Source organism: Euprymna scolopes, chromosome 23, assembly GCF_053919585.1.
Source record: "Euprymna scolopes isolate OS-2025 chromosome 23, ASM5391958v1, whole genome shotgun sequence".
Taxonomy (NCBI): Eukaryota; Metazoa; Mollusca; class Cephalopoda; order Sepiida; family Sepiolidae; genus Euprymna; species Euprymna scolopes.
In genome coordinates this window covers 10059406-10081801 of record NC_136504.1, presented here as the reverse complement: position 1 = coordinate 10081801, position 22396 = coordinate 10059406, and the positions used below count along the sequence as shown (strand labels likewise).

At 33.4% G+C, this 22396-nt stretch overlaps 1 protein-coding gene across 2 annotated transcripts in view; it reads right to left on the bottom strand.

Annotated features, from left to right (window-relative positions):
* LOC145245741 (tetratricopeptide repeat protein 37-like) overlaps positions 1-22396 on the bottom strand; it is a 155618-nt gene that overhangs the window by 124778 nt on the left and 8444 nt on the right. For both annotated transcript variants that reach the window (XM_080107339.1, XM_080107338.1), the window contains exons 2-6: positions 21493-21582; positions 15691-15834; positions 8739-8830; positions 5619-5691; positions 1466-1594 (exon numbers count right to left, since the gene is read on the bottom strand). In XM_080107339.1, coding sequence (XP_079963465.1) covers positions 1466-1594; positions 5619-5691; positions 8739-8830; positions 15691-15834; positions 21493-21582 — 528 coding nt within the window. The remainder of the gene's footprint in view (positions 1-1465; positions 1595-5618; positions 5692-8738; positions 8831-15690; positions 15835-21492; positions 21583-22396) is intronic.

The window sequence follows — 22396 nt, the reverse complement described above, 5'->3', positions numbered from 1 at the left end:
CAGAAAGTGGGAGGTATTCCTTATCAAACATATTTGGAGGAGATCGTAAAGCTCAACTAAGGAGCTTAGACTAAATCAAACAGATTGAGTTTATAAGTGCAAACTTGAAGTAAATATAAATATTAATATTTATATAGTAATCCCAACCAAATAAAAAAGCTCAATACAACCAAGATTGGAAATAGAGCTTGTTAAGAAGAACACAAATTTAAGACTGTAAATTATTTTTTTTACATGAGCTTTTTTATTTGATTGCGATTACTATATAAATATTAATATTTACTTCCAGTTTATACAGACTTTTGGCTTATAAACTTAACTATATATATACAAGCAGCACGTGCGTGGTCACCCTCTTGTGCTGCATATGAGATGACACCACAAAAAATAGTGAAGAAATGATGAATATGAAAAGTGTGAAGGGCTAAAGTTGCCTTCATATTTTCACCAAGTTTCAGAAAAATCTAATGGATGGCCAAAAGTTATGGGGTAAAAAGTGTCATTTTTTGCAATTTTGGGGTATTTGTGACCCCTTTTGAGCTCCTAGGAATGCTGAATCCCAGTTAAAATAGACAAACGATGCAGTTTCACGCCTTAATATGTGTATATTTTAATTCAGTACCATGGAAAACTACTATATAGACATACATATCAAGTTCTTGAATAATATGAAAAAAGAGCTCCAAAAAGGCATGTTTTTTTTTCGCCCTAAATGTCCCAGAGGAATGCGAACCAGAATTTTGCCAGGGTCACCAATACTGAATTAATATTAAGAACAATGGCCTCCACATTTTGGCCAAGTTTCAGGAAAATCTAATGGATGGATCAAACATTATAGGGCAAAAAGTGTGACTTTTGGCCATTTGAGGGTTTTTGACCTCTTTTGAGCCCCTGGGGATGCTGAATCCCAGTGTAAATAGATAACAGTGTAGTTTCAGGTCTTAAAACATGTATATTTGAGTTGACCACCGTGAAAAACCACTATATAGTCAGACATACCAAGTTTTTGTTGAGAAATATGAAAAAAGAGCCACAAAAAGAGGCGTTTTTAGCACTGAAAGTCCCCAGAGTTGCAAACCAGAAATTTGCCAGGTTCACCCATACTGGATTTATATTAAGGACAATGGGCTCCACATTTTCGCCAAGTTTCAAAAAAATCTAATGGATGGATTAAAAGTTATGGGGGAAAATGTGTCATTTTTGGCCATTTTGGGGCATTTTTTTACCTCTTTTGAGCCCCTGGGGGCGTAACAGGAATTTTTGTAAAAAAATATTTTTTTTACTGTGCACATCTATTTAATGAAATACAATACAATACAATTACAATTTATGGCAATATTTCAAGAAAAATTAATGGATGGTTATCTGGCAATAGTCCGGACTAACGGAAGCACGGATGCCACTGAAAACACAGGTCCATCTCCAATAAAAAATGAGTAATTGGTTTCTTTTTTATTGTGCTTACCACATTTTCATGCATTTCAGACTGTTCTTTGTTGTTATCAAGTAATTCTGCTAATTCCTTTAAAGTCGTGATTCCTTTTGGAGATGTTTCACCAGCCACTTCCATCAATTTCTGATAGGCTGACACAGCCTGAAAAAAATATATATATATTTTTAAACATGATGTGTGTGTGTGTATTTATATAATTATGTTATCAAAGAGCAAATCTTTAACAAAGCAAAATTTATCAAGATAAGAAAAGCTCAACACTATTAAGAGGAGCAAACAATAAAATTAAAATGAAAGATGTGGAATAAAATCATCAGAACAATAAGAAAAAGTTAAGGAGAAATTTAAGAAAAAAACTTCTTTGGTCTATGGCATTTCAAAGCTAAATGCTTGTCTTCAGAAGAAGAGAAGGCCAGAATTATACAAAATGCAAATATAGAAAAACTGGCTTAATGACATTTAGATATGAAATGAGAATTAAGGAATAGAATAAAATGGTAAATAATAATTAAAAGTAGTTACGACATAAATAGAAGGAGTAGTATATATGTAGGTAATAGTACAAAAAAATGAGAAGCATTTAGCTTCGAAATGCCATGATCTAAAGAGGCTTTTTTTTATTTATTTTTCCCTAACTTTTCCTTATTGTTTTGATGATATAATAAACTTAAATACAACTTTTATTCCTCATCTTTTATTTTAATTTTATATATATAAGCATTAGAAACAAAATTCTCTTCAATATTTAGAAAAAGTGTAATACATGTGTAGTATTGGGAATCCCAGCTTAATTGCTATATAGGTAGTTTTAGAAATAGAAAGTTATGTAAGTATATTTCATTTCCCATCAACGAGTTTGGCAGGGTCACAAAAGGTTAGGTTTGACAGGTATCAACCTAGAGATAATGCACGGGAAATTAGGGGTGACACGGGAATTGTGGTCGTAGGCTTCCGGTTGACGACCACAGGGGCTGAGAGTGGTTTTGTGCAGCAGAGAATGCAGACGGGAGATTTCGGGTGTCCGACAACCAGGGTTCGAGATGATAGGCTTGCCTTGAATAAAAAGATTGAAGCTTTAAATCCATCTTGTTATTTATCGATGCATCTGTCTGCAGTGATCACTCCCCACGAGATGGAGACCAGCATCCAAGAAGATATCCGCTGGCCAAGGCAACTAGGTATGGACGCATTATATTATTTGCACATACATGTCTCGAGACCTTCTAAGGCAAGAAATGGTGTAAGATGCCCTTTTCTCTTCCCTGCAACCTCTCTTCCACAGAAGAGACGTTGCGAGCCTATCTTTGTTTTATCGTTATTTCCATGGCAGGTGCTCGTCTGAACTCCAATCTCTGGTCGCCCCTCGCCAATCTTTTACGAAAAACACCCGTCTAGCTGAATCCACTGTGAAAAATGTTCCCCACTCTTTATCTGTGCCTAAATCAAAACGTAGATTCCATGAACAAAGCTTCTTTCTTAGAAGTGCATGCCTGTGGAACTCTGTTCCGCCTGCCTGCTTCCCACCTGACTACAACCTGGATGTCTTCAAGTCCAACGTAAACAAATTCCTGATGAACCGCCCCTTAAGTAAACACTTCATTAAATCTCCATACTAACGTACTGTACTTGCAATAACCCTTATCCCTGAGTGGCTTCCAGGCCTTGAGAAATGGTGACCATGTAAAAAAAAAAAAAAAAAAAGAACACACACTCACACACACATATAAAAATAACAGTGAACTGCACGTAAGATACGTAAAAGCATACACACACCCACATAAGTAAGAACACACAGACCCGTAAAAACAATTGTAAAAAGAAAACGAATTAGAAGTAAACGAAATAGTAAAATGAACAAATAAATAAATAATAGATAGAAGGATGCAAAAGCTCTTCATTTAACAGATGGAAGAGAGGGGGGGGTGCTAAAAGTAATATCAGGTTGTTTTCTTTTGGTTTTTTTGATTAGGTTGGTTTTCTGAGGATTTTTTAGTAATTTATTCAAAGTAAGACCGAAACCGTGTATGCCTATTACTTGTATGTGTTTGAATCCTAAATATTGATTTTAAAAAAGAAGAAAAATCATTTTTGCTTACCCTCACTCACAAACAAATAAAATAAATTGAGAGAAATATTGGACAAAGATATTGTAAAACAAATTTTGCTTTCTTAGTGTCACACCATCATTATCTATCTGCAATGGAGATGAAACTTTCTGAACACATTTACGAAGACGTGGAAGATGAAATGTTAAACGTTTAAAAGCTTCTAAGTAGAGGATCAAGAACAACTGATATCATGATAACGTCGAAATAATTTAGAGAAATGAGGATGATTCAATAGATATAGGTGAACTTGAATAGAGTACAATGTTATATAATGCGGAGGGGGGGGGTCTTAACTGAAGTGATGCAATGGGGAAGAACAGCAAAGTCACTCTCTAAAAATGATATAGAACCAAATGAATGGTTTTTAGCCTATTGTTTTTTTTATTCTGTCCGAATGGATCATGGGGAATTGCAAATTGCATTGTTATGATGATTGAACTTATGCATTCATGACCTGAAAGTTTCATCTCCATTGCAGATAATGATGGTGTGACACTAGGAAAGCAACTTCGGTCATGGACGTGCGTCAGAAACAGAGATGCATCATTGAATTCCTGGCTAAAGTGCATTGAGAATGCTGGTGACTTAGTAGAAAAATAAATTCTGGAGCAAAAAAGGTTGTTTGCTTCAATGGTAGCTCTTTGAATTTTGAAATGACCCTCATATTTATCTCTCTCTCTATATATATATATATATGTGTATCTATATCTATCTAAAGACAAAAAATGTGTCTGTTTTTCTCATTAATTATAATATATATATAAATATATATATATATATATATATATATATATATATATATATATATATACACTAGCAGGGAGACCCAACATTGGCCAGGATTAAATGATGATCAACGAATGTTTCAAACTTCCATATTTTTATTGTCATTGAAATTGGTGAAATTACCCAGTCAATTGATTGCCTGCTCTAGTTAGGGACCCATCATGGTACACCAGGAGGAAGCTTCACATGCCTCCCTGTAGTGACTTAGTCCACAGTACATTGTAGTCTATATTGCACTGTAGAGAACTATTGTTGATTTTATAAAATTATTTTTATATCATGATGGCTTAAATTTAAGTTTAAAATGAAAAAAAATCAAGTCTCATGGTTCAATTGTGCTTTAAACAGTAACATGCATTTTAAATGCGCCTCTGTCATATCAAATAATCTACTGTTGATTTTATATGGTGGGCCTTTCTGCTTGTGTAATATAAAGCTTTTCAAATACACTTGTGACGTTAGACTGTATAAGGTGCTAACTTTGGTCAAAATACCCTGTTCCTTCTTCATTGGATTTTTTTTGATTGTTGATTATTGATACTTATCAAAGACATCAGCCATTTAGGAGTCCGTAGGGAATAAACTCACACAAAGTTCCTTTTATATTTGTGTATGTATCTGTATCCTTATTTTACTATGCTTATCCTATCTTCCATTTTGTCTGACATTTTCCTTTTATGCCTTAAAACTCCTAATATTACACACAAATTATATATATATATATATATATATACATATATATACACACACATAAAAGACAAAAAATACAAGGCTAAAATCCATAAAAATCATTATACAGTGAGGACAATCAAAGAAGGCAGATAATTTTCTTTTATACAGAAAAATTAATTTTATGTAATTTCATGGAGAGAACACGTTCCAACTAAATACCTTACACATTTATTTCGGCATACTTTAGTAATGTTACGTTTCTGAATTTTGGAGATGATGAGGATTGGTTCTTTGTATTCTTCGGACTACTGTTCTCATCTTGAGTGTGATTTTCACAACAATTGGGTTGATATAACCTCCGGCTGTTTTCCAGTGTATCTTGTCAAACTTAAGAATATGGACAGAATTTCAAATTCAACCTTGCTCTTGTTCTGTCAGCCATCACTGGATAGACATCCTTAGCAATTCGCAATTGTATTTTTTTAGTAAGGTTCTATTTTAGTGAGATACATTAAAACACAATGTTTTGAAAACTAATTTGATGTAATCCTTCAACCCTGCTAATCACATGTCTATGTGTCCTGTCGACTTTTTCTTACCTGTTCAATATTTCCAATTTTAGTAGAGAGTGTAGCCAATTTCTGCAAAGTTTCCAAACGTTTCTCTTGATCGCTAAAAAGCAAAAGAAATTAGAAACTTATTCACAATTGAATTATGTTAACACCATATTTTCATCATACAATATTGTGGCTTATTTACACTTGGACTATCTTGAAATGTCTATTCAAAATTGGTGGAGAACCTCATAAAGAACCATCTGATTTTTATATTTAGCGACAGATTATTCCATTCAATTTTCTATGTCTTGATCTTTCTCACAGTTTAAGAATTTTTTTCATCAATTTACTGAAATTCAAATTTTGGACCAGTACTTTAACAGATTTACTGTAAGAGATTGGGGTCCCAGAATAAATGTCGAGAATGTTAGCTAATTTAGCTACACAGTTTGCATGGTTGGGCCAGATGGATACAAATGAAATATTGAACAGATAGGGAATGGTTGCAAGAATAATACTCAGAACAAATCAAATATTTGACACAAGTAATAAAAGGTTAAATAAAGACAAGTTAAATATTTAGAGAAAATGGGGAATAGATAAAAAAACAAAGTGGATCTTTTGCAACTGTAATAGATGACGCAATACCATTGAAATTTAAAAAAAACAACCATACCATTAAAATTTTAAATAAAAACCATGCCATGGAATTTTAAAATAAACAACTATGCCATTAAAATTTCAAATAAATAACCATGCCATTAGAATTCAAATGAAAATCCCAACCATTAGAATTTCAGATGAACAAACATACCATTGAAATTTCAGATGAACAACCATACTATTGAAATTTCCAATAAACAACCATACCAAATAAACACACATAACATTCAAATTTCAAATGAACAACCATATCATTAGAATTTCAGATGACAACCATACCATTGAAATTATAAATAAACAACACTACCATTGAAATTTCAAATAAAAACCACTATTATTACAATTTCAAATTAACAGTTCTACCATTAAAATTTAAAATGTAAAACTGTACTGTTGAAATTTCAAATGAACCATCATACCATTGAAATTTCAAATGAAGATCCCTATTAGAATTTTAGATGAACATACAATTGAAATTTTAAATAAGCACAACTACCATTGAAATTTCTAATGGACAACACATCCATGAGAATTTCAAATTAACAAATGAACAAACATACCGATGAAATTTCAAATGAACAAACATACCGATGAAATTTCAAATGAACAAACATACCGATGAAATTTCAAATGAACAACCATACCGATGAAATTTCAAATGAACAACCATACCGATGAAATTTCAAATGAACAACCATACCGATGAAATTTCAAATGAACAACCATATCAATGAAATTTCAAATGAACAACCATACCAATGAAATTTCAAATGAACAACCATACGAATGAAATTTCAAATGAACAACAATACGAATGAAATTTCAAATGAACAACAATACGAATGAAATTTCAAATGAACAACCATACCATTGAAATTTCAAATGAACAACCATACCATTGAAATTTCAAATGAACAACCATACCGATGAAATTTCAAATGAACAACCATACCAATGAAATTTCAAATGAACAACCATACCATTGAAATTTCAAATGAACAACCATACCGATGAAATTTCAAATGAACAACCATACCGATGAAATTTCAAATGAACAACCATACCATTGAAATTTCAAATGAACAACCATACCATTGAAATTTCAAATGAACAACCATACCAATGAAATTTCAAATGAACAACCATACCAATGAAATTTCAAATGAACAATCATACCTTGAAATTTTAAATGAACAACTATACCATTTAAATTTCAAATGAACAAGTATACCATTAAAATTTTAAATGAACAACTATACCATTTAAATTTTAAATAAACAACTATACCATTAAAATTTGAAATAAACAACTATACCATTAAAATTTGAAATAAACAACTATACCATTAAAATTTCAAATAAACAACTATACCATAGAAATTTGAAGTGAACAACCATACTATACCTTTAAAAAAATAAATAAGAAATGCAAAATTACAACTAATGTAATAGCACTAATAAGACATCTAATGTTAAATGGAGAATGTTTTTGACCCCAACTGATTGTCCATTGTTTTGTGATAGAAAATAGTCAAAGTTTTGTTGAAACAATAACATCGTTATTTTCTCTGAGCTGCATCTTATCTTTTTGTTATTTTAATTAGTTTTTACACTAAGTTTATCTAAATTTGGGGTCAGCAACCTTCAGCCACAGGTCATGGGCCAAATATAACCCTAAAGTAAATTTTGTTTGCTCCACCACATAATTCAGAGCACAATATAAACAAAGGAAACTAATTTTTTTATATTTCTTTAATAAAATAGGTGATATCATTTAAATATAATCATATAATATTTTACACTTGTTTTCTTCAAATGCACAGAAAATATATTTACATATTTAATAACATTGTTGTTCTTCATAACAATGTAGCCAAAACTGTTTGGCCTACTCCTATAATCAGCATAACTTTTTGGTACACATGCTGAGATACCAACTGCTGATCTAGACGATTGCATTTTTTTTCAGCCATCACCCGTGGTAATGGTGGCAAAGCACCCAAAAGAGCATCTATTTGTTTTAACGTCAAATACTCAAGAGATAGAATCTATCTGGCTTCTTTGCCATCTCGATTCCTGCCATGACGTAATATCCTAACACACAGATTTAATTCTAATCTTTAACTTCTAATGGAATTTTCCACTTTCTAACTTTCACTCTGTTTTGTGGCAAATTCCGTTTTTAGCACTATTTTAACAACTGCATTTCACATTGTTACATAACTAATGTTTCATCTTAAAAAGATATTTTGAAAAAAAAAATTATGCGAAAACAAAAACTGGATTCATTTTTATTTCTTTTGTTCATTTTGGTTGAATAATTATTCATTGCTTTATTTAAAATTCTGTGAAAGTAGAAGAAAAGATTTTTATTTTCAACGTGAAACAAGATTCAGACAAGTGTAGAAGGTTAAAATGAATGCAATTTATAAAATGATGCGAATAAGCGATGAAGATGATCAGGCGAAGGTACACAAACAAAAGTAAAAACATTACTTACTTTTCATAAAGTTCTTCTAATCTGGTGTAAATTTTCACAAGATCTCCCTGACTCTCTTCTGTTGGTTTCTTTTCATAAAAGCTACAAAGTCCCTTTAAAAAACAAAAAAAGTTCTATTATCATTATATGTAGTCTTGCATGCTGACACATGTTGGATGGATTTTAGAAAATGACTTCCAAACCTATCTCTGGCAGGTATTTATTTATCCCTCCAGTTTCTTTTCATAAAAGATAAAACTTTTTCTTCATATACAGTTTAAAATCTGTTTTACATGCTTACACGTATTGGATGGCTTTTAGAAACTGGCTTCTAAACTGAAAGATTGTCTATAGTTTTTCTCTGAGAATTAATCCCTATTTTAGTCATATAAGTTTGTCTGACGTACAAGTTGTGTTTAATGAAACATTTGCTTCTCCTCAAAGCAGAGAAAGAAGAAAAAAGGTCAAATTCGGAATTCTTAACAATCAGCGTTCTATTTTTCTCCAATCAAACGTTGTTTTTTTTCTTTTTGTTCTTTTCCCAACTGACAGCAACCTCATGTGTACAAGATAAATGTCACTGCCACCGCTATCAAACAAAATAAACGTCCTTTTATACTGTCACCTTGAACCACAATAGCACCTAAATTTGCATGAATCTTCTTATTTTCCATATCAGACAAGTTCCAAATTCATATGCCAGCACTTTTTCACAGAGGGCACACACTACTCGTGGGCGCCCACTGCTGTCTCTCCACAATGTCATTACACAAACTAACCTATCTCTGGCAGGGTCTTTATATCTAAAGTTCATTCTTATCGTATCCTATGTTTTACCTATGCCAACTGACCTTGCTTCCTCAACTGTTCTACATCTACCAACGGAAAACTTACCATTCTCTCAATGTGACCAAACCAATGAAATCTTTTGTTCTTCACATATCTCCCTACACTGTCTGGATCTAATCGTTCTTCAAGGACCATCAGATCTATGCTTATTTTTAAAACTCATACTACACATTCATCATTTCTCTCCATGCAACACATATCTTCAATCTTTACCATTTAAAAAGAATTAATATTTAACTTCATTCTACAGTTAATTGCTTCAGAAACTGCTACATTAGTCATAGTTTCCCAAGTGTTTAATGAGATGAAACACTTTAGAAACTTATTGAGTTGTATGTTCCTTGGTCTTCTTCTGCCAACTGGGCCTTTTACCTCAACTGTTCTGCATTTACTAGTTATAGAACTATCATCCATTAGTTTTTCAATGTGACCATGCTAACGAAGTCCAAATTCAAACACAAATCTCCACATCTGTCCAGATTTAAACTTTCTCTGAGGACATCAGACTTAAGCCTATCTTTAACTCGCATTACATATCCATCATATCATTTCTCTCCATGCAACACATATCCTCAACCTTCACTAGACAGGTTTCACTTTTATACATTGCACATACATGCATGATAGATTTTTCTCTTAGTTTACACTGTTAACGCTCTGCTGGATAATAATGGCAGAATTTAAAATAAAAATGGAAACTTGAAAAATTTCTTGGATTATTTTTGATTAGTTTTTTGCTTGTTCATTTCCAAAATGCCAGAAATGGAGAAGAGTGGCAGGACAGAAAAAAGATATTTTAACTTTTTTTCTCAGATTAATCATTTTGGATTTCTTACTAATCCATGCAAATATTCAGTATCTTTCTCTTTATGATAGTGTCATTGTTTCCTTTTATATATATATATATATATATATATATATATATATATATATAATATAAAGCTGAACGTCTGTGTGTGTGTGTGTGTGTGTGTCTGGTCACGAATAGGCTCCTATATAGTTTACTATTTTAAAAAACTGATTACATATAATGATAAAAGATGTATAGAGGATCTATCTAAATTGTGGGGTCTGCGTACGTGCCTGGTCCACAAAGTATGGAAATACAAAATGAAAAAAAACGTTTACAAGGGTTTTTGATATAGATGTACATAAGAATACTTTGATAAGTATGTTTCAACTTAAATAGAGATGGTATAATAAAATTGTGGGGTCTGCGTTCGCACTTGTACTCCATGGAAATATGGCACAAACTTTAATAAAGGTTTTTCATATCTATTCGCGTAAGTATACTTTGATAATTATGTTTCAGTTTGAAGAAATATGGTATAATAAAATTATTGGGGGTTCGTTCGCGCCTAACCTCCATAGAATGTAAATATGTCACAAAGTTTAACAAGGTTTTTTAAAAGGGGTGAGGGTCTACCATAACACCTTAACTTTAATCTTAATTCACGTTAGCTTTTATTTATTTTTTTGAGTTGAATCATATTGTGTCAAATAAATTCATGTTCTTATTAAAGTAAAAACAAAAAAAAAAGTCAGAACTTCAGACAATTCTCGACACAAATTTTGCATAACTCTGTTTTTTTCCTTCTCCACTTGCATGTGGCACTCTTTTAAAAATAGATAAATAGATAAATAATAAAAAATAAGAACGTTACTTGTTATCGTGTCAAAAGAAGGAAAAAAACCCTGCTCACGTGATTATGTGTCTTTTTAAAAACATTTACATAACCTTTTTATTTATATATCTGTTTAAGCTTTTTTTTGTCAGTGTACTAGAAGGAATTCAGTTGATTACAACCCTTTCTGCGTGTTCTTTACATTACAATAGTACAATCCTGAATCTGACGCCGCAATACTACACCGTTCATTACTGTAAAACTGAAACGAAGCTGTTCTGCTTGAAAAGGGCACCATTTTCTTCTTATTCATACTTATATCGATTCTTTGCTTTAAAAACTAAAGTAATTACGTGTTTACTTTTTTTAATATCCATTTTGCTGTTTCGGATTATTTTACTAAAGTAAGTAAAGCTTCATTATTTTTCATAACTGTTTTTGTTTCTTTGTTTTTCGATATTTCGTCGATATTATTTAGTAAGAGTGTTTAGCAGTAAAGCCAACAAATGACTGCCCGAAAAAATAAATATACAAGAAATAAATGTTACCATAGTCAATAAAAGTTCAGTTCATGTTTTTTTTTTGTTTTGAAATAGTTTTTAATGCTCTTTACTTGAAATAATTTCAGCGAACCGAAATTAAAACGAAATTTGAGGCGATAACTACTTAAATGAATTTTTATATAAACTACACATGCCATAATCGAATATTCCTCAAGCACAAAATAACGGAAAACATTAAAATATGTTTTTAAATATTCCTTACGCTGACGGAACTCTCTTAACTTGTTAACACAGAATGCTCAGGTGCCCCTCCTTCAAATTGAAAACAGGGCTCTCCATTTCAAAGTTGCTGCCATTTTGATTTTTTTTTAAACCGGTTCGTGAATTAAAAAAAAAATTTTTTTTACAAACTACTAAAAAATACAAACCAATGAACTTTTCTACCATAAAAGTAACTTTTATTGACTATGGTAACATTTATTTCTTGTATATTTATATTATTATATATATAACATTTTCTCTTTGTAAGGAAACATTTTGTTGGTCACTCTTGGCTACGAATGGAAACAAAGTTGATATAAAGAAATATATTTTCGCGAAAATTATCTTTACTTTCATCATATTTTGCTTGGGGTAAAATTTTTGAGTATCAAAACCTATCTCTTTACAACCCCCTCCTTTTCATAACCTATCATATTTTCATCAATCACAGTCCATTTTCTGTAGGCTGTTTTTGAACCCCGTCAACGACAGGTACTTCTGCTAGTATATATATATATATAGAGAGAGAGAGAGAGAGAGAGAGAGAGGGAGAGAAACGATTCATACTTGTGAATTAAAAATCAGTTTCAAAAGGAAAAACAAACAACTGAAACTGATTTTTAATTTACAACTAGACTACCCGTGACCCGTTGGGTCAGTATTTTATATTAGCTATAGAATTAATGTATGAGCGTGACACTTGTGACGTAAAGAAAATAGTTTTTTGTGACATAACAGGAACATTTCTATGAAAGTATATTAAAATGAAAAAAGAATATACATTTCTATGAGTCATTCCGTTTATAATTGTTTAATTTTTGAAAAAAAAAAACTAACAGCTTCTTATAGGTAAATGTGCACTGAACAGATACCATAATACTTAAATTTAAATTCAAATTTTGATATATCTTTTAATTTAAATACGAACAAAAACAATTAAGACACTGAAAACGTACACAGTAAAACAATATTTTTCAATGTCACGTTGATTATTTATTTGTAACGCAATTTAAAAAAACATTTTTGGGGTTATTTATTTATGTTGGTAGTGTACAAGAAAATGTATGAATGTTTTTAAGAAAGGTGTATTAAAAAATGGAGAATAAATTAAAGGAAGGCAGTGGGTAAATCGCCCTTGTAAAATGCTCTTATGGTTGTCAGCGGGTTAAAGTAGATTTATCTATATATATAAAAGCGAAAATGTATGTATGTATGTGAGTATGTATGTATGTTTGGATGTCTGCTAAAAACTTTCGACCAGATACGACGAAAATTCACAAACTCAATATCACATCTAAGCTCCATCCTTTGCTCGAAAAATATCGAAAAATTGGCCAAAAACGTTAACTTTTTCACCTTGAAATCGACAATTTTCGACAGGGGGGGGGGTCAACAAAAACGGTCCTCTCGTGACAATGACGGATTCTACACATGCGTCAGATGATGTTGTGACCTAATTTACTTTAAATAGTTGAAAAACCGAACAAATTTCATGTACGTCGCATTAGCTCAGTTGGTTAAGGCCTTGGTTAATTATCTAAACGTTTTGGGTTTGAATCGTGGTGTGAGATGTTTTTTTTTCGATTTTTTAAATTTAAATATTGAACCAGTGTTATTTAAGCCATTTTTCACGTAACATTCTTTTTTCTGTTTCTTTTTTTTACTTCGCTTATTCTTAGCGACACCCAAAAACACCCGGGTACCCACCGATTTTTTAAATTTTAATATCGAAACAGGCTTATTTAAGCCATTTTTCACGTGTTCGTTTTTCTGTTTTCATCGTTCGTTTGCCTTACGTTAGTTTTTTTGTGTTTTTTTTTATTGTTTGATCGCCGCGTAGCAGGGAAAACAGAAACTGGCTTCCGCAACTTGACGTTGTCGCACCTACTAATTTCGGTTTATAAACGTCAACTTAACACACTTATCAATTCATCTGTTCCCGTGGTCGAGATGGTTAGGTCGCAGGGTTTTTTCCCCTTTCCTTTCCACCTCCGCGTCAAACGTTCGGGGTTCAAGCCTACCTTTATACTAAAACTATTTTTTTTCTTTTACACCTCCAAACAACCAGCCAACGTTTTTTTTTTTTAACAGGATTGTTTTAATCTACCCCCACCAACACACACCTCCAAACACCCGAGCAACGTCGGGTACCCCTCGCTAGTTTGTAAGAAAATTGTGTTATAATAACTTAAACGTAATACGGAAATGAACGATGTAAAAAAAAAAAAAGCAGAAAGTATTAACAATTGTTTATTTGGATGATTTAAATGCAAAAAAAAAAAAATTGGGATGCTGAAAACGTACACAGTAAAACAATAAGTTTTATTGTCACGTTGATTATTTAGTATAATATATATCATATATATGAAACAGGACGATTATTATACGTATTATTTGTAATCACGTTTTGCGTTTGCTTCCCATATCTTGAAGTTTTTTATTCAATAAATTTAAGATATTCGCTTTTCTAAGGACGTCTGTTTGTTCGAACAAAACCGGTCCAGCGATTTGTGTTTATTTGTTTATGCTGTTATGGGTTTATGTTTATGTACACATGTGCAACCGGAAGTCGCAAACCAGATGTTGGGTTACAACACCCATTACAAGGTCATTTGAGTTTTATAATTATATAGATCATGAATCGTTTTACTCAATATTAATATAGCTCTAGGATATCTATACCCATTGAGCTTATTATATATCTACAGTACAATGGGCACTGTTTTCTTTGAAAAGTATTAATACATTAAACTAAACTCTGATTTTTAGACTCCAGGTCTAATTTCCTCTAAAAAATATAAAATATATATATATATATAGGAGTCACCACTTATCAAACCGCAAAGGCCACTCAAGTATAATAGTCAATGAGTGTACGGTAGTCACTGAGACAATAGCATACTAAGAGTTAGTGATGGAAATGTGGTAGAAAAAGATTATTTGGGAGGGGTTCAACAAGAACTTGTTTACATTGGACTTGAAGATGACCAGACTGTAGTCAGCTGGGAAGCAGGCCAGCAGAACAGAGTTCCATAGCAAGCAGTTTTAGGAAATAAGCATTGTTCATAGAATTTGCATTTAGATTTAGGCACAGATAAAGAGTGGGGGAAACGATGATCACCCAAGCCAGGTTTAAACGGTTTCCTCCAAAGGAAGAAGTGTCCAGGAAATACTAAATTCACAGGCGGTCCCTGGTCGCCAGTAATGTTTGGTGTATTTTTGATTAGGAAGCCAGTATCTTCAGACAGCCTGATCTGATAGCACTAGATGCTCTAACAGGTATTACCACTCAAATTTCATTGCAAAATTCCTCATAAAGGAGTTGTACTGAGCTTTTAAACACCACAGGAGTAAAATAAAAAATTGATGCAAACTGGCCGTTTCAAAACATTAACGTTTTTTATTATTACTTTCTAAAACTTTTCAAATACATCATGTAAATTATTGTTTATTAAAGAACAAAATGTTGGTATTTTGACGACTTAAAGTGTTTTGTTTTTTGAAATATGACTATTTTTCTAGAACTACCTTGAAATATCCAAAGCGTTATGGTCGCTGGGCATCACTATTTTGAATGGATCAAATGTAAAGGTTTTCAATCCTCTCATAATATTCATTTTCATACAATTGTTAATCTATTCATCTAATTAAACATTATCCTTAATATTTAAGTCTTGATAGCAGTGACTCATAACTTCAAAATAATTTATATGAAATGATTGTAAATTTTATTACCTGCCACGCGAGAATTTGGTTGGGATTTGTTTCAATCGCCCGTTGATAAGCTTTGATTGTTTGTTCGGGCTGGTCCATCTCAGATGTGGCCACAGCAACAAAAACCAAAGCATTGTAGTTGTTTTTGTCGACATTCAGTACAGCCTGTAATTAAAATGAGAAATAAAAATACAAGAAAATTATGACATTCTGTAAACAAGCAATAGGTATAGTGATATGTTTGCACATTTTCTGCAGGATAGAGTGCGGTCCTTAATATAATTCCCCAAAAAATCTCTGATCAAGTGACTGTTATTGTTGCACTGATAACAGAATGCATGCGTGGTCTGTCATGTAGTTTCTTACAAAATAATTGGAGTTATTGCAGTAACAGATGGACCCATGCTGGGAATAGTTTAGTAATCCGGACAGACTGCACTGGAGCAACAACAGGGTGGTGACAGTGGTTAAGTGATCAACAATACGGACAGACAACCTGAATGTGCCAAGATCAAATCCAGTTTATTCCAAAGAAACAATTTCATTTATGGATGTTGGCAACCTTCATGTGGTCCTTCCGGTGAGTAACTAATATCTTTTTAGAGAGAATTCTAACTAGAAAGATATTGGGGAAACAAATGCCAATAATAATCATCTGATTCATTTGAAATGAATGAATGGATGCTCAACAACAATATTTACATCGATACATGTATACGTTCGCATTAAAACAAAGGCAAGCATCCACACACACTGCCTTCTAGTTTACTGACCTTACACACTGTCACGCACATGTTCACATGGCGATAGCTGAAAGAAACACAACTACACAACTTCTTTGCTTTGGCAAAAATCAACTTTATTAACATGGTTTCCTTTTAATATGACTCATTGTTTCCAACGCTTTTCTAACAATTTGATTTTTTTAGATTTGCCTTTGACCTCAGTTTTCTATATCACTTATTCATTGGAGCCAAAATGTCTTTCCCTGGAGCATTCTTTTGAGGTCTGCAAACAGCCAGTAGTCACTGGGAGTTAGATCTGAAAAAACAATGTCGGTGCTGTTGGCATCCTTCACATGGACCTTTCCGTAAATATCTGATGTCTTTCTAGAAAGAATTTAAATTAGAAAGATATTAAGGAAATGAATGCCAATAATAATCATCTAATCTATATATATAAAAGCGAAAATGTGTGTATGTATGTATATATGTTTGTATGTATGTGTGTTTGTGTGTCTGCTAAAAACTTTCGACACACAGAACAAAAATTCACAAACTCGGTATCATATTGAAGCCCCATCCTTTGCCCGAAAAATTGGCCAAAAATGTTAATTTTTTCGCTCCGAAATCAACAATTTTCGACAGGGAAGGGGGGTGTCAACAAAAACGGTCCTCTTGTGACAATGACCAGTTCTACGCATGCATCAGATGACATCATGACCTGATTTACTTTAAATGAAGACGTACATCAAGTCTGTTGCCATGGTCGCTGGAAATGGAACACGTACATCAAGTCTGTTGCCAAGGTCGCTGGAAAGATGGTGGGATCCTTCTACCGCTCCAGAAGATATCTCACTACTGATGCAATTCTCTATCTATATAAAAGCCAAGTACGTCCAAGGATGGAATACTGTTGCCATATCTGGGCAGGAGCTGCTAAAAACAGCCTATCATGCCTTGACAGAGTACAAAATAGACTTCGTGGCTTAGTGGGGGATGCCCTTTTCTCTACCCTGCAACCTCTCTCCCACAGAAGAGACGTTGCGAGCCTGTCCTTGTTTTATCGTTATTTCCATGGCAGATGCTCGTCTGAACTCCAATCTCTGGCCCCCCCTCGCCAATCTTTCACGAGAAACACCCGTCTAGTTGAAACCACTGTGAAAAATTTCCCCCACTCTATATCTGTGCCTAAATCAAAACGCGGATTCCATGAACAAAGCTTCTTTCTTAGAACTGCACGCCTGTGGAACTCTGTTCCGTCTGCCTGCTTCCCTCCGGACTACAACTTGGATGTCTTCAAGTCCAACGTTAACAAATTCCTAATGAACCGCCCCCTTAAGTAAACATTTCAGCAAATCTCCTCACTAACGTAATGTACTTGCAATAACCCTTATCCCTGAGTGGCTTCCGGGCCTTGATAAGTGGTGATCACTGTGTAAAAAAAAAAAAATAAATAAATAAATAAATAAATAGTTGAAGAACTGACTAAATTTCATGTACGTGCTGTTGGCACAGTTGGTTAGCGCGTTGGGTCATTATCTAAACGTTTTGGGTTCGAATCGTGGTGTGAGATGTCTTTTTTTTCTTCGATTTTTTAAATTTAAATATTGAACCAGTGTTATTTAAGCCATTTTTCACGTAACGTTCGTTTTTCTGTTTTTTTTTTACTTCGCTTATCCACCCCCGACCACACACCCAAAAACACCCGGGTACCCACCGATTTTTTAATTTTAATATCGAAACAGGCTTATTTAAGCCATTTTTCACATGTTTTTTTTAACGTTCGTTTTTCTGTTTTCTTTTTTGTTTTTTCGATTTTTACATTTAACATCGTTCATTTGCCTTACGTTAGTTTTCTTTGTATTTTTCTTTTTGATGTTTTGATTACCCCCCCCCTCTTCGTTTTTCTGTTTTCTTTTTTTTACTTCGCTTATTCTTAGGTTTTCATTAACAACCACACACACCACCAAACTCTCGGGCAATGCCGGGTACCCCCCTCCCCGCTAGTCTATACATATAAGAGGCAAATGCGGCGCATGCATTTTTGTATGTTTCGAAAAGGCTTTTTTCGCCGACGGTCTCTGAGTCGTTACTATCGCTTAGAACTGTTTATATACCCCCTAGATAATAATATCTAGGATTTACAGCGACTTTTACAAAATTATTGCTATTTTGGCTTCTCACGTGTTGATTCGGCTTTTTCGTATAAAAAGCGAAACCAATTCAATGCGAAGACATTGTTCTCGGCAATCGCGCCGGGAACGTAGCAATCAGCTTTAATGCGAGGGAAATTCCTTATATCACACGATTGCTATTCAATTTGGACAATCCCCTTTTGATGGGGAGCTGGTTTCTCCCCAATAGGTTGGGGAAACAAAACCAGCCAAAGTTGAGTAAACAAACCAAAAAAAAACCTGCCCTGCAGTAAATGTTAACGAGGTCAAATAGAAGTAAGGAGTTAACTTTATTGCGGGCACCTGTCAATTCAAACGTCTTTCCGTTACTATTTCTTGGTTGGCGAACGGTTAACGTCACACATTTTTTTCTTTTTCACATGTTATTATTTTCCAACTGCGCCTCTACCAAAACCTTTTTTTTTAAACAAACACCTGGGCAACGGTTTTTTATTATTCTTTTGTTTTGATTTACCAAAGCCACACACACCTCCAAACACCCGGGCAACGCCAGGTACTCCCCGCTAGTTAATTTGAAATCAATGATGTTCAGTAATAATAGTAGCAGCAATGACTGATTTCCCTCATTGCAGCTTTCGGTGTTTGTTAAGATAGAGTTGAAAAATCGATTGTTTAAATATATCGTTTTCAGCAAAAACAATATTACATACTTAATTGTCAGGTCAGAAATAGTAATATATCCAAAAATTACAAAAACTCATTGAATAGAACAACTGTTTTTGTGTTTTTAGTAAAAAAAAAAAAAAAGAACTGTCTATCACTTTAGATAACAACTATTGCAGCCATGACACAAGTAATCTAAAATATTCCTTTCGGAGTTATGTCCCCCTGCATTTAGACTCCCACTGCCTACTTTACAACACCTAAGAAAAATGTCATTTTACTCAATTTTCCATAAAAATTACTTCAAACTTGAAACAAATTTCTACTCAATGATTTTTCGTAATTTTTAGATATATTACTATTTTCGGTTTGACAATTAAGTACATAATATTGTTTTCGCTTAACAAACATATCCTATTATAAATTTTCGTACTGTGTGTGTGTGTGTGTGTGTGTGTGTTAGTGTGTGTGTGGGTGTGTGTGGGTGGGTGTGTGTGTGCGCGCCGTGGTTTGTCTCAGCCTACAGGCAATCCACCAAGGCAAGTTAGGTACCGAAATGAAGCTTATGACCCATCGGATGTTTTAGTGATATTTATATCCATGTTTGGTGTATGGAAATGAAAAAAAATAACGATTTACTAAACAACGTTTTATTTACTGGATATTTGTCCGGTAAAGGACCCAAGTTTGCCCAGCTGGGCAAACTTGGATTCTTGTTTTTTAAAAAATCGATCTGTCGGCTGTAGCACCCAGCTTTCATAAGTGCCTGAGCTATGACAACAGCTCTTCAACAGATGAATCAGCCACCTTGAAGGAGAACCATAGGAGACTCTTCATAAAGCCAGGAAATTCCTTCATGCACATTATTACACGGTCTAGTGTTTGTCCAAAAAGTACTGATAACTTACACAAATTCGACAAACATTCATCTCAAATAGAATACACGTGTCATATGATATGGATCCGTTAAATAGTAAAGGTTGTCATCATTGTTTCCCTTATTTATGCTGTGTCTGATTTCTCATTGTAGGTCTGTTATTAATAAATCATGAATGCTCGTCCAGTTAAGCAGAATGACAGAATTAAGTCAATGAACGCAATTTCTAGTTTATTGATCCAATCAACTATAGTTCAAATCTTTTTAAACTTACAAATAATTTTCAGGTTAAACTGGTCATTCGTATTGGTTGATTTCGGTGTTTTGTTTTACAGCATTTTATAAACTTTTTGTTTTCGATTATTTAATGCTGAATCCAGGGATTAAAAAAACAAAAATTATGATTCAAGTTCTTTATATCTTCAGATATTATTCATACTGTTTTGTTTGGTTTGGTTGTTTTACACCATATCAACCACTTCTTTTTGGTTATTTAATGCTGAATCCACTAATTTTTAACAAAAAAGGTTTTATACTTCAAGTTCTTTATATCTTTATATCTTTTATCTCTTTTATATCTTTAAATATTTATGGTGTTTAGTTTGGTTGTTTTGTTTTGCAGCAATATCAATCCTTTTCAGGTTCAATCATTTTGGCAAAAGTTTTTATGCTTCAAGTTATTGATATGTCCAAATATTTATTCATGGTGTTTAGTTTGGTTGTTTTGTAGTGAAAAATTGTTTATATTGTTTTGGGCTTTGCAGAACATGATTAAGTTTTGTAACGAGAATGGAAAAAAAGCAGCAATAACATCAATGTTGGGTGCATTTAAGTTAGGCTGCCGATATCTTCAGACAACCTGATCTGATATCATCAGACAAATCTTAATTGAAGTAGTTTGTAGTCGTGTAAAAATGAAACACTTAAATCTATTAGGGAGTAAACTATTTTCCTCTTCTCCATCTGATTTTCACTGCAATCTTACGTCTTCCTTTGCTATTTTTATTCTTGCTCGTCTATTAGTGAATATCAGTCTCTGCACCAACCTTTGGCCACGTCGACTTGTTTTCGCTTCAGCTTTTCTTCTTGCTTCTCTATCGTTGTTGTTGTATATCACTTTTTAAAACTAGTGGTCATTCTCGCATGTAGATAACCGATACCTACAAAAAAAAAAATCCCAACACAGAGCATGTCTCCTGCAAGAGGCAGCCTACAAGAAAATCACCATTGGCACTTCGGATTATGTTAGTATGAAGATCCGTTCCTTAGATTCTTTTTAGAAAGAAATGCATGCCATTTTATAGACATCTTTAAAACACACACACACATACACAAAGAAACAAAAAATAAAATAAAGCTCAACAACTGCAGCTTCTTTTTAAAAAAGAAAACAAAAAAAAATCTCTACGTTTAACTGTTTTCTTACCTTACAATGTTTCAAGGCTTCTTTGTGATCTTTGTTTTTAAGCGCCTCCCGGGCAGCTTTTAACTTGCTTTTTATCTCTTTGCTATCCATCTGAAACAGACAAACAATATTAAATAGAAATAATTCACTTCACATTCAATGAAGATAGTTATATAAATTAAATTGCTAAATTATATAGTTATCTTTTTTTTATTCAATTTTCACCCCAAACAAGACATAATGCCACTTTAAAGTAGGGGGCTACTATCGGGGACATAAGTTGAAGGGTATTATAAAGGGAGTTGAGCAGCATGATGTCTATACACATTACACTTGAACTTCTGCATGTCAGTACAGTTGGGGAAACAGAATCCCAGAATGGGGTTCCAAAGTCTACCAGTTTTGGGGAAGAAACTATTGGAGTAAAATGCTTTCTTACACCTAGGGATCTCTACTGTATAGGGGTGGGATTTGTCTGCTTGTTGGGTTTGTTGGGGGTATTTACGTCGAGGGGGTACAGGCAGAGGAATGCAAGATTTCGTTGATGGGACAGAGGCTGAAGCTTAGATGATAGTTAAGGACCTATCAGGTTGGTGACTGTCTTTTGGAACTTGTCAGGAGTGAGACTCGTAGCAGATGCACCAGCCCAAATGTGACAACAGTACTCCATACATGGGCGAATAGTGGCCTTATAGAGGTACAGGATACTTCCCGGCATTAGTAGCTTCCTAGCAGGGTAGAGAGAGCCTACCTTCTTCGCAGCAACTTTGGCAATGCTCTTAATGTATCTATTCCAATTCATGTTCACTGTGAAAGGCCAAGGAGTTTAAAGGAAGTACTTCCAGGTAATGTTTCAGGTAGTGTTTTTAGCCATTGCTATTGGTGGTAGAGATGGTTTCTTGTAATTATTGAAGGAAACAAGCTT